This window comes from Dermacentor albipictus, chromosome 5 (genome assembly GCF_038994185.2).
Source record: "Dermacentor albipictus isolate Rhodes 1998 colony chromosome 5, USDA_Dalb.pri_finalv2, whole genome shotgun sequence".
Lineage (NCBI taxonomy): Eukaryota > Metazoa > Arthropoda > Arachnida > Ixodida > Ixodidae > Dermacentor > Dermacentor albipictus.
The window spans coordinates 118,050,500-118,063,183 of NC_091825.1; the positions used below are offsets into that span (position 1 = coordinate 118,050,500).

Below are 12,684 nucleotides of genomic sequence, written 5' to 3' on the forward strand. Positions count from 1 at the left end.
GTCTGCACATGGGCCGCTATCACCATTCTGTTTGTTGAGTTTGAATTGTGGACAGCGTTCTGCCACGCTGTGCTTATCTGTTTAGTTTGCATTCCAGACGGCACTCTGCTAGCTCCAAGAAGTATTTCTTGTGAAGTTATAGATAGGCTGCATCACATGGCACCAGCGGTGCCCTCGCAGTCCAAATGAGCCCAACTCCGCAACTGAAGAGGCTGAATTGCCGCCTACCACAACGAGCTCAAATGCGAACATCACTGATGACCTGCTAGGCTGTGGTAAGCCGATTACTGCCGCCGTTAGATCTGAGGACTTTGCAGACGTCGACAGTGCGGTTTCATCGTGTGCCAAACTGAAAGATGACGAAATAAATGAGCAAGTTCTTCAACCATCAAACAGCGACTCTGATTCGGATGACGACGTGCCCTGTGCTCTGGAGCCTTCCACATACGGACTCAAGCCTTTGCAGTCCTTCCGTTGGCATACAGCGAAATTTAAAAGCTGGCAGAAATACAGACAGACTTGGTTGCACGTAAGCAGAAGTGTGTGCAGCACCACATCGACCACTTGTCCCTTGCACAAGGGCTTTAAAACGTAAATAAAGTGATCTTTTTTTGAACACATTCGTTTTTTCGAACATTTGATAGTTCGAACTTAATTACATTCACTGTGGAGTCCGAACTATAGGTAGTCGACTGTACTACCAGCTGACACATGTTTATTCTACATCTCTTAACCACTCTTACTTAGATTGGATTTTTTTAAGTACCAGTGAGAAATGGGCAACTGCACATTCCTACACAAATGTGTTCATTACGTTAATTGTGAAATCAACAATCATCAGTCAGCACGGAACAGAAGACACACGACAGCAAGTTTCTCATCCATGGAAGCAAGTGTATCATAAACACTATGGCAGTTGGTTCGTAAATAAAAAAATTACCTGTTGTTCGATTTTACACGAAGGAGAATACGGTGCCCTCTAAATCTCCAAAAGCTTGTGGTACAGGCAGATACAGAAGTTTGATTCACAGATAGGGTGTAACGTAGCCATGCAGCACAGGGGCCATAAGAACTGCCACTGTAGAAGGCTCCAGGTTATGTCGCACCAATATATAGCGCAAAGTGGTAACAGCCAGATGACAAGGGGGCAAGAACAGGTATGGCACTTTGCACAATACACCCTCGTAACATAATGCAATATCAGCTAGCCCAATCTGACACCCTCCTAAAGGCATGAGGTCAGTTTTGACCCCTTTCGGTATTTATTGTGTGCCCAAGGCTTGCTACCTGAGCACTCTTATAATGCACTCTTACCCTTTATATGCAGTTGCTGACCGATAAACTGGACATTTATGGTTATCACATGCACAGTGATTCAGACAGCTTCGCGCTGCCACCACCCGCCCCACCAATACACTATGATGTATAAATATGTGCCGTTATACATTTCAAACTTCACTTGCACAAGTCGTCAAGACGAGAAGGAAGAGCTATGTTTTTCTTTAGACACATTGCCAGAGTTTTCTCAAACCAAAAGTAGCCTAGTCAATCCAGTAGACACCAATCGCACTTGAACCGCAGCACGAGCCAAGCAATGCTGCTAGGTTGTCAAGACTTGATTTGCTTGTTGTGGTCATCCTGTGCATCCACTATTTGTTCCTTTTAGATCTTAAATATAGCACTATGATCGTGGGCGATTTGTTTTTTTTCTGCGGCTAAGAAATTTCTTGTCACATATTACCATCAAGCAGCTCCAACTGCGCACTCTATGTTTGCGCCAATGAGAGCAGCAAGGGAAGTGCGGGACAATGGCACTTGTGAAGAAACCTGTACTTGTTCCGACTAGAGGAGCACAGTCGACCTCTGTTAAGGTTGCCGCGGAATGGAAAATTACTGCACGAGTTGATCACACGTGTATTGACCTGTAGGGACAGCACAGCATTGGTCGAAATACCTGTACGCAAGCATGCGTACATGTAGCAATGCACTGACAAGCTTTTTGTCATGAATCCACTTTTTTCTCGACCTCGATAACTTTCGACTTCTAGACAGTACAAGCATAGTCTGAATTATCGGCCAGCGACCGCGCAGCTGTGGCAGCCAGGAATTTGAACACGACTTTGTGCTTGGAAGTAGAATGACATATCCACTCAGCTACAGCGAGTCTTGTGGCACCCGCGGATTATCTTTTCGAAACAAGAGAAGTAAATTTTTAAGAAGGTAAGCTCACGCCTGAAAGCATCCGGAGGCAGGGAGGGCTTTTTGCTGGCCGCTGAAGACGTGGATGGGCCGGCTTCAAACTCCTCCATGTCCTTTTCCTTGGCTTTAGACGGTGCTTGCGACTTCTTGCGGTGGTAGGACCGCTTGGGAGGCTGCAAGTCACGCCACGTGAACAAGTGTGTATCAAAAGACAGTAAGAGGGAACATCAAATTACTTGCGATCTGATGATCCAAATTTGGCATGCAAACATGTGACAGGTAGATTTCCTGCTGAACACTTATCTTCAATGAACACTCTATTGCAGGGGACACATGCTTAGTCACTACAGCGTCTTTTCTTGAAAGCAATTTGGGTGTTCTTCTGTAATATTGCTCACAAGGGCGCATATTAGTAACAGCACACTTTAAAGGGACAGACAACCGCTCGGAACACGAATCAAGATAACCCCACTGATGGAATGAATCCCTATCGTAGCAGCTAAAACGAGCCATGCTTTCTCCATTAAATGTGGATTCATATCTTTAATTCATCACTGAAAGTCGTGAAAAATGACCTTTGGCAGCCCACGCAGCAAAAACACGACACTGCATAAGAGGTCCACGATGTGACCTTCCACTAGTATATGCGGTTAGCGATCTATTTATTAGTATTAAAATGCCATATACTTTTAGTTTATTCCTAACATACAATGTGCAGATAAGCTTTCGTTCATAGTGTGCAGGAAAGTGGCACTGCTTTCTCCTTCGTTTTCGATGAGTTAGCTTGGCTCGTTTATCAACAGAACAACGACGATGGGGGGCCTGCCAGCCAAGACTTCGGCGCGCACGTGGGGAAAAATGCAGTACCAGTATAGGAAATGTTTGTACAAAGACGTGAACTTATTGCACAAGTTTTTATTATTTTCAGAAGCGGCTGAAAAGGTCAAAATGTAGGTGGTTAACCACAGTTACACCCACTCCTGTAAAAGCAGAAAGAAGAGTGGCTTTCACAATTTGGAAAGGAGGGCTATCAACATCACTCTCACTTCCCAGCATTGATGGAGGAGGGACTCTTACTTTTTTGGAGGCTGCTCAGATAGAAAAATTCTGCTTACTAGATATCCACGTGCTTTTGGAAGTAAACGCTGCAGATGTAAACACTACCGAGAGTGAGCTTTGCGTTGTGCCATAGAGAACTAGGTCCTCAAAAATTGGTTGTCAGTCCCTCTAACAAGCTTTGCTGCACTTCCTTTCACACTGTGGGTATTCTCGACCCTCACATTTCTTGTAATCCGGCTTCCCCTGCATAGCTCGGTTAGGGTAGTTGCAGAATAGTACGAGAGATGGCGCGAGTGTTGTGCTGCTAACACCGCCTATTCACGGGGTAACTCGGGCGCAAAAGTAGCCTCTTCCTCTTTGGCTTGAGGCCGGCAGGATACGCAGACGTCTCGCATGCTGGCTGGCACGCCTTGCAGGACTGTCCCGAGAAAGGCTTTGAAGTGGAGCACCAGGATGGACGAGCATGAACATTCAAGCATACCACCGTTCACGTGACTGTACACGCAAACGACCAGGCGTTGATGCCTAGCATGGGGGCGAACATATTCGCTCGATATCCTGTCAGGGCGAGTTGGATTACCTTATTTTGTCAGCGCCCAATGGCATATTCTATAGATAGTAATGTCGCTGCCTATATCAGTACATAAAAGGCGCAATGAATGCCCTTTTCGTAGTGTGCACTACTGTGTTGCCCTTCCTTTGTCCCAAAACCACATTTGAGACCCCACAACGCTTAGCACAACCAGAACGCGACAGAAAATATGTGGTCGCCTTTCGCACTGCCAGCATTTTTGACTAAGAAATAGCCCACCATCTGAATTCACCATGCGAAAGAAAAACGAATGATTATTTGATGCAAATGTACCTCACACATTATAATCAAAATCTTGTGAAAAATGGTCAGCAGCAAGAAGCATAGCGATGTATGTGTGAGTATATGAAGACGCGATTACATAGAGGGCCATCACAGATCAAAACTAATACCCCCGTCACATTGGGCATTTTAATGTCATTCAAACTGAATGGCATTAGCATCAAATTACACTATTTGGCTGCCACACAGCGATATTTATCGCCATTAGAATCGAATTACTTCCGCAATCGAATGAGTTTTAGACACCAATTCGGTTTTGCACTCGAAGGGAACGTGTACTCTCTACCCCAGAAACAAGGTAAAATATGACATCAAGCGTTCATAATTTGAGAACCATTCATGTAGAAAGGTAATTATCTTGCGTGTTTTAAGGCATCCGCCACTTTAACATGAGATAACCTGCAAGGCAGGCTGTCACAAAATGTTTTTGCTCTCCACCTCAGTGGTGTCTGGCCGCTGTTGCTTTACCAGTCAGCCATACTGTAAACAAACGGGTGCCAGTGTGCGTGTACAAAGCAAGGTACGCAGCAACCAACCGCTTCACTTGCTGCAACTGAGCCTCTTAGTTCAGCGCTCCCATGTCGGTCATATTGCTTGCGTTCAATTTATCGGCTATGACTAATAAGCTGGCTAAGCTTTGTCTAGGCTTATGGTGGCCAGACATTCTGAAATAGAAGTTTTATATGCATATTTCAGTGAAGCAACGCCCCACATTTATTTTAAAATAAATAAATTTGACTTTTCAGGCACTCACACATACCATGTCCTACTTTTCTTGCTAATTCTTATTGGAATAATCTACACTGATATCATGACAAAATGACATTGTGTAGCCAGCACCACCAGTCGAATGGCACTCCTTGCAGCAAATGTCATTCGAATGTAATAAGATTGAAATGCCCAGTGTGGCAGGGGTATAATTCACACTAAAACAAGCAGAGTGCTGAATTTTAATGGCAGCACTACGTGAACGGCATTCATAGTGTACCAGCATGCCTAACAAAATAACATAGTGATATGTACACTAAAAAAAAAAGATAAGACAGAAAAAAAAAAGGAAGAATACTATAGTGGAAAGCTGTTGACATGTTTTTAAACAGACCACGGGGAAAAAACAAATAACAGCCAGGAAAACGTAACAGTGAGGAAGGGCGGAAACCACCACAGCGACATCAGACACAGCTCTGAATACCTGCAGTACAATTGCTAGACGTCTCGGCCCCCGTAAAATGACCGTGGACAGTACATGCGCGTGTGTATAACTAATGGATATGTACGATGTTCTGTGACAGTGGCCCCTCTCCCCTCATTTCCACTGTTCCCCTTATTTCCCCCTTTCCACTGTTTAATGCAATATTTTGCATATGCTTCAAAACACAGCCCAACTCTGTTTATTTATTTATTTATTTATTTATTTATTCTTCTGTTTGTTTGTTTTTTCGTTTATTGGAATACCCTCAGGGCCCTAAAGGCATTGCGGTGGTGAAACAGACTAAAAAAAGCCAGGTATTATGAAATGCAAGTGAAATCCTTGAGCAAGCCCCAAAATAAATGTAGCCCTGTGCTTGGCAAAGATTTGGCACAGCGTGCATGGTTCTCGGGAAGTTTTACCCGATGCACACTTTCTCCCAATGCTTGTGCTGTGCTTGGCTTGTGCAAATTTGGCTGCTTGTTGCAATGAATTGGTCACTTGTTGCAATGTGTGAGAGTAAGTTTTCCTCTGCATGGCTAAATTTACATGACCGCCATGTTCAAATGCAACGTAAGGTGCGGGAACACTACAAAATGACAACATTTCAAATGAAAACAAGATACAAGGGAGCCAATGGGATTTTGGTCGAGGCATGCAGAAACACGATGTAGCAGCCAGGAAAACGCAAGAGCGAGGAACGTATAAACAGACTTCCACTGTACGTGATTCGAGTTGTAACATAACCTCCAAACAGTGATGTTGTACTGCATGAAATTCATGCATAGATGGCATTGCAGGCTCTACCATGAAATGTGCTGAATAAAATATTTTTATGACCACACTACCAGCGTAGCTTTCAGAGCATCGGCTACAGAGGATGAAACGTCTGATGCACTCTTGGCCAGTGTATTGGTGCTTCACAACTATCTCTGCATTTTTTACGGGCAGGAAAAGAAATGACGTCTAAGTAGTAAAAATATGCAAATTTGCCTGTCATGTCACAAGTTTCACAATACTTCATATACTATTTGGGTCTTTCTTGAATAGAAGGAGTCATAAAATTTGACAAGTTGAGCTCTAGTACATCTCCGAATGCAATTCTATTCCATTATTCCTTCACATGTGAACATTAAGCTGACTTCGTTTAGAAGACTTCAACGTATATACGACGTCACAAGGAGCTGGAGAGGGCACACAGAGGCATGGTTTCCTTCCGTTTTTTTTCTTTTTTTCCCCCCCATTTTTGACCCTCATTTATGGCACACGAAACATCTGCTCGAAGCATTCATAAATGGACTCTCGAAATGCAATCTACTTATCTAATTCACCTAATGTTTTTTGACAGTGGCGACCTCCTAAGAGGAAAAAAAAAAAGGTTTGCACAACACCCCACGGATGTGAAGGTGCATGAGAGTGGCAAGAACTAATAGAATACAGTCGAAGGTCGACATAGCTAACACAGACATAACAAATTACAAGATATAATGAAATAAATGTAGAATGCTTACTGCTGATATCAGCATGTAACAAATATATGGGTTTAATGAATACCTGATATATAATGAAAACATTTTTGTGTCAGGTGTGACTTCGTTATGCAATTCATCTGTACGGAATAACATTGTTCATATGTATTGGAAAAAAAAAACAGAAAGAAAACGTTAACCAGGAAAGAAACGTATGACCCAAGGTCACTAAACATTTTGACAGATTCAACTGTACTTGACATCTGCGTAATGAGAAGTGTAGCGCGAATCATTGCAGCATGAGATGCGAACATGCGACGAGATTGTGGGGCCCACGTGATCCGAGACGCATGGTGTTGTTTTTTCAGCATCAATAAGCTTACGCTTGCACTCCTCAAGTTCGGCCTGGCTCGGCAGCCTCTTTGGGCAGGGCATTTTGGCGTAAAGTTTTGACATGCCCACACGGCGTGAATCATTGCAACACAAGATGCAGACACATGCCAAACTGGCTGGACCTGAGTTGCTCAAGATGCACTCTCCTTTGCCGTTTTCCTACTGCAGTTATTTAAGACAGTGAAAGGAAACGAAACGAAATCGAGCTGGTGGGCGAGGCCGGAACACGAGGTCACCTGACCGAAATGTGACACTCACTTCGCGCTGCCTGCAGCAGGGAACAACGATGCACTTGGGCTATCGCCTTTTTAAACATTGTATAACATCATAAGTGCCTTCAACAGGAGGTCCCGATACAGTCTTTGATTATGGGACCTCCTTATGTATACTACACACATGTAATTATCTGTATTTTGACTAATAAATAAATTATGAAGTGTGCAATATGCTTCCAATGGCCCTACACAGCATCCACTGTGAAACAAACAGGTGAAGTTGCTTATTGAAATTTAGGGTTGGCAGCGAAGCAAATGATGATGTGCAATGACTCGCAAGGCGATTTATTGGTACAGAAAGAGAAAACTGAGTGCACGCTGGGATTTTCACTTGACACAAGTGGGCGAGTACTGCAAGGATGCTGCTGTGGCGGGCGCCTACTGCTCTTGATTGCACGTGCTTCGAGACTTTTTAAAATGCGTAAGCATTTCTATGCCCACCCAACGAGGAAACCCGTCTGTCTGTCAGGTAAGACAAATTGCTACATAGAAATTAATGTATAAAACAAAATAAGTTCGAAAGGAAAAAAATGTTGGCAGCGGTAAAAGCCCACGACCGCCCCCCCATGAAGCCGAGTGTGTTACCCACTGGGCTAAACAATCACTTTCATCTTTTGCTCAGATGGGATCTAGCGGCCACAAACAAATTGTACAATTGCAGTCTGGCTATGTACCGAATACTGTGCACTAAAAGATCGTGTTTTGTGGGAACACATGAACCGGATTTAAAAGAAAGCGTAACTGTATTTGGTCATTCTTTATGTTCTCGATCGATCATGAATGCTGGCGCGGGAAATCATACAAAACAGGATCGAATCAATAAGGTTCTACCGTATAGACTCTGTAAGGGATATGAGTAAAATAGATAGAGAGGTCTCTGAATCTACATGGGCAGTACTATGGCACATCAAAGCTTCAGGAGGTTTAATGAAGCTAAACCTTTTAATTGCCGCTATGGTAGTAAAAAATGAACATAGGCCATTATTGAATGAGAAAAGAAAACGCATTGCAAACCAAGACTTACAGGCTTGTTGGCAAGCTTGGACGCTGTGTCCTCGATGGTGCGCTTGACAGACTTCTTCTGCGTTCCCTCTCTTGTGGGACGTGGTGGTTTTGGGCAGTTTGGAGCAAGCTTGGCTGTGGGAAAAGAATGAGAATGAAAAAAAAAAGAGAGAAAAGATAGAAAAAAGAAAAAAAGAAATTTCGCAAGTAACTTTTTGTCGCCTTTCCATCCAATTAGGATTCCCCTTCCTCCCTTCATATGGGCTGTGTGTTACAAATTAAAGTGCAACATTTAATGTTATATGCTAGAAAAATGGGGTTTACAGTGACCCTGTACCACCCCTTGGGCTTGGTGAAAATAACATAGTCTGTGGGCAGCATACGCTGCTGTGAACATCTCGGCCAAGTTTTGCTGTCGCACACGGTACATGGAGCTCGCAAGCGGATCGCGAAGTCACCTTTCTCTCAAACGCTCTCTTTACAACAGAAGGCCATGAGAATTTTGACATGCTTGAATTATTTGGACATCTATGCAGCACTGTTTCGACATTTCGTGTAAATTTCATGCTTCTGATTACACAAAGTTTCAGTGAGCACTTGTCTTTCAAGTCAGCTGGCCAATTTTTCCACGTTATTGATACCCATCAAAAAGAACTAAGGGTTTTCCAGCATCACACTTGAGTTCATATGAGCGACGATACGAGTGGAACGAGCCATGGGATGGCAAATGATAGATGCAACATTCTTAAGAGACAGGAGATGACGGTAGGATGGATTAGAGAGCGAACAGAATGAAGATGACATTCAAGTGGAAATTAGAGGAAGAAAGGGAGTTGGGAAGGTCATATAATGAGTAGAGGAGCTGAGTGGAGGAGGTGAGTGGAGGAGGCGAGTGGAGGAGACAATGATTTACAGAATGGGTGCCAAAGGAACGGAAATGCAGTCGAGGTCAGCCGAGAATTAGGAGGTGGTTTCAGTTTCAAGAGATTGGGAAATTTATGTGCATAGGGTGGATTTGGCTAGCATATTACAGGATTAACGGGACATCACTGGGAGAGGCCTTTGTCCTGCAGTGAACAAGAAATAGAATGTTAATGATGATGACGATTACGATATTACCTCTCTCACCGTTTGAGACACAAAAGCGCAATTATATAACAATGGTCTGGCTAACAACTAAAATGTGCACTGGCCCCAACCTTTGGGATTCCAGGCCTCGTCTCGCTTTGATCGCCCCCGAGGTTTGAACACGCGAAGCTCGTCGTCCGAGGCTTCCAGTCCAGGGTAAACTGGAACACAATGAGGACATCAAAAGCAAGAAGCCATTAAACATACAGATGCATACCTGCCGATCTGTGAGCTTTAAAATTTGAAAAAACCCGCGCAAAGTCAACAGAAGAGGGTGGATAGCACCCATTTAAAAATTTTTAAGCTCGCCCCGAGCACACGCCTTTTATGGAATACCTAACCGATTCTAATGCGTCCCCACATATAACACACACCCAATTTTTGCGGACTTAAAGTATGAAAATCGAAGTGCACCTGAATGTAATAGGCCACCAATTCATAAATGAAAAATGTAGCATGCCCTCCGCATTTGCAATCAGAAAAAAAACGAGACAGGCAGAATTTGCGTGGAGGGGAATTTTTTAAAAGTTAGCTTTCATAATGAAAGCGCCACACTGTCTTTGCCATTTGCACTTCGTTGGCCACAGATATCAAGCACAAAGGAGCGGTATTCTCAAACTATCACTTTAGATACTGCTATCACTTTCGCAGGACCTTTCGTTGAACTGCTCAAAGTATGCGGCCAACAGTGTTCCTAGCACTGTGTGCCGATAATGAGCCTGGCACAACGCCATAAACACTGGCGGCCGATTACACTAATGCATTCAGTGCCGAGTCGCACGAAATCTCAGGAAAGTGACATCATCTTCTAAAGTTATTAGAGAAGACTACCACTCTAGATTACAGTCGAGCATAAAATGAACCAACCGCAACCTTCGCAAAAACATGCTCTGCCACCATTTTGTGATGGCCACACTTTGCCATCTGACGGCTCTGACGGTAAGCTATTGCCAACGATGCGAACACAGATTTGGTTTCATATCTGATCACAACGTGCGCACTATTTTCAGAACCATTTCTTCAGAAAACAGGCACATATTAGATTCAGGTAAATATGGTACACACTTTATTAAGGATGATTTAGCTTTAGAAGCAACACACAAGAAGCAGCAAACTTGAACAGTAGATGTTGATAAGCAACACATTGCTTTTAGACCACAGTGACTTCTTCAACGACCTTGCTGTTGCCGATTTTGCCTGATTCAGGAACTTGTCTGCGTAAGCTTGCTCAAAGCAAGTAACCTTCTAGCGTACCTTCACCATCAGAAGGCTTTTAACGGAGGCTTTGGAGACCTATAAGCATAACTTTTTCATGTAACAGAATGTAATTTTCATAAAACTTGATGCAATAAGCATAAAACCGCAAAATGAGCCAAAGCTTATAAACATTAAGGAAGATTTCAGAGTTCACAGATATGCAGATGAATCAAAGAAGGCAAGAAAGAAGAACGCACATAAATCAACCATTAAAATAGAAAATTTCAAAGCAGGAGCCAAGTGACAAAAATTCATGAACGATTAAAGTTGGACACAAAAAACTGATTTGGAAATTGCAGCACAGACAGATGTGAAAAGCAGTACGACACGCCCATTTTCAGCTATTTCACTCCTTGTAAAAAAGTCTATGCAGTCTCCAGCCGACACGTCACGGGAGCAACGGGTGATGCGTCTGCTGGCGTAGCCAATCAGCCTCTGGTCAGAGTGACACCCCAAAAGTGGTCGACCAAGAATATGGCCCATGTGCTAGCATGCGCCTTTGCAAAGGGTGTGTGTATTGTCAATTTGCAAAGTCGTCTGAAGCCAGGAGGACGAAGTTTAGGCAAATCCATGGAATGGCATGGGAATGATGGACTAACCATCATTCCCATGCATGCTGAAAAGCCATGCTCGCAGCTCCTATAGAGACACTAGTTCCCTCTAGTACAGTGGAATACAGTACAGTACAGTACAGTGGAACAGTACAGTAGTACAGTACAGTGGAGTACAGAAATCACTTTAAAGAAACTGCCTCTTAAACAAAACACCATCCTCATGGTTGGTTGCTTTTGTATTCATGCAATCGTATTCACCTTTGTCTCACAGCAAATGGAACTCCTTATATATGGAACCAATATCCCTGGTCCCTTGAGGTTCAGTTTAAAGAGAGTCCACTGTAATTTTTGCAGGAAACTCTATGGCTCTCGACACCGCAGAGCCCAACAACCCACTGTTCCAGCGAGACTGAACCGCTCACCATAGTCGTCGTCTGCATGGCACTCCTTGAGGAGAGACTCCTCGAGGTCTTCTTCCTCGCCGGATCGCATCCGGGAAGCGGCAGAGCCGAAGGGAGTGGGTCGCTTGAGCATGGGTGTCGGGCCAATCCTTCCACGCGGTCCGGCCAACCCCAGTGCCAGGCCCGTGCTCAACGGGCCTCCCTCGAGGAGCTCCTGTGCCGTGGGGCCCATGGGTCCACCCCCGTCGCACGGCCCAAAGGTGAACGCGCTCTTTGACATGGACAGCATCCCCTGGATCGCGTCCCGCGTCGACGGCGATGCTCGGCCACCCCTGGATACAGGGCGACGAGACAATTTTCAGTTTCGCACTCAGCTCCAATTTCGGGGCATGTTTATGGGACACTCAGGAGAAATAATGAGTTCAGTCATATTCGTAAATTGCTCCACTGGAAATACAAAACAGCCATGTCTCAGCCCAAGCAGAAGCTTGGCAAGTCAGATGGAGCGAGGGAGCAAAAGACGGATGGGGTCTTCAAGATTGACGCATCAGCATCCTGCAAGGTGAAGGATACTGAAAGCGTCTGCTTTGGCTGGTTGACTACTAACGCTCCCAGGACTACATCTGGTACACGAACACAAATACCCAAGAAAGTGGCCAAGAGAATTGTTGCTGCAGTCGCTTAATGGGTAGAGCCCCGCATGCACAATGCGGAAGATGGCTCCCACTTGTGCCATGATGTCATTCCGTTCGTTTCGATTTCCCTTTTCCTTATCGTTTTTCCTTATTGTCCATACATTTCAATTAGGACCCCCATTAATCTACCCTATGCTTTCCTTGGCTACTTGTCTGCTTGTTGTCTGCTTTCTTCATACGGCTGTAACG

At 44.2% G+C, this 12,684-nt stretch overlaps 1 protein-coding gene across 4 annotated transcripts in view; it reads right to left on the reverse strand.

Moving 5' to 3' along the window:
- Nucleotides 1-12,684, reverse strand: part of LOC135916228 (histone lysine demethylase PHF8-like) — a 46,354-nt gene that overhangs the window by 4,894 nt on the left and 28,776 nt on the right. For 3 of the 4 annotated variants that reach the window (XM_065449528.2, XM_065449527.1, XM_065449530.1), the window contains 4 exons: nucleotides 11,822-12,132; nucleotides 9,660-9,749; nucleotides 8,483-8,595; nucleotides 2,231-2,372 (listed from right to left, as the gene is read on the reverse strand). In XM_065449528.2, the coding sequence (XP_065305600.1) occupies nucleotides 2,231-2,372; nucleotides 8,483-8,595; nucleotides 9,660-9,749; nucleotides 11,822-12,132 (656 nt within the window). The remainder of the gene's footprint in view (nucleotides 1-2,230; nucleotides 2,373-8,482; nucleotides 8,596-9,659; nucleotides 9,750-11,821; nucleotides 12,133-12,684) is intronic. The other variant, XM_065449529.1, reaches the window with a different exon arrangement.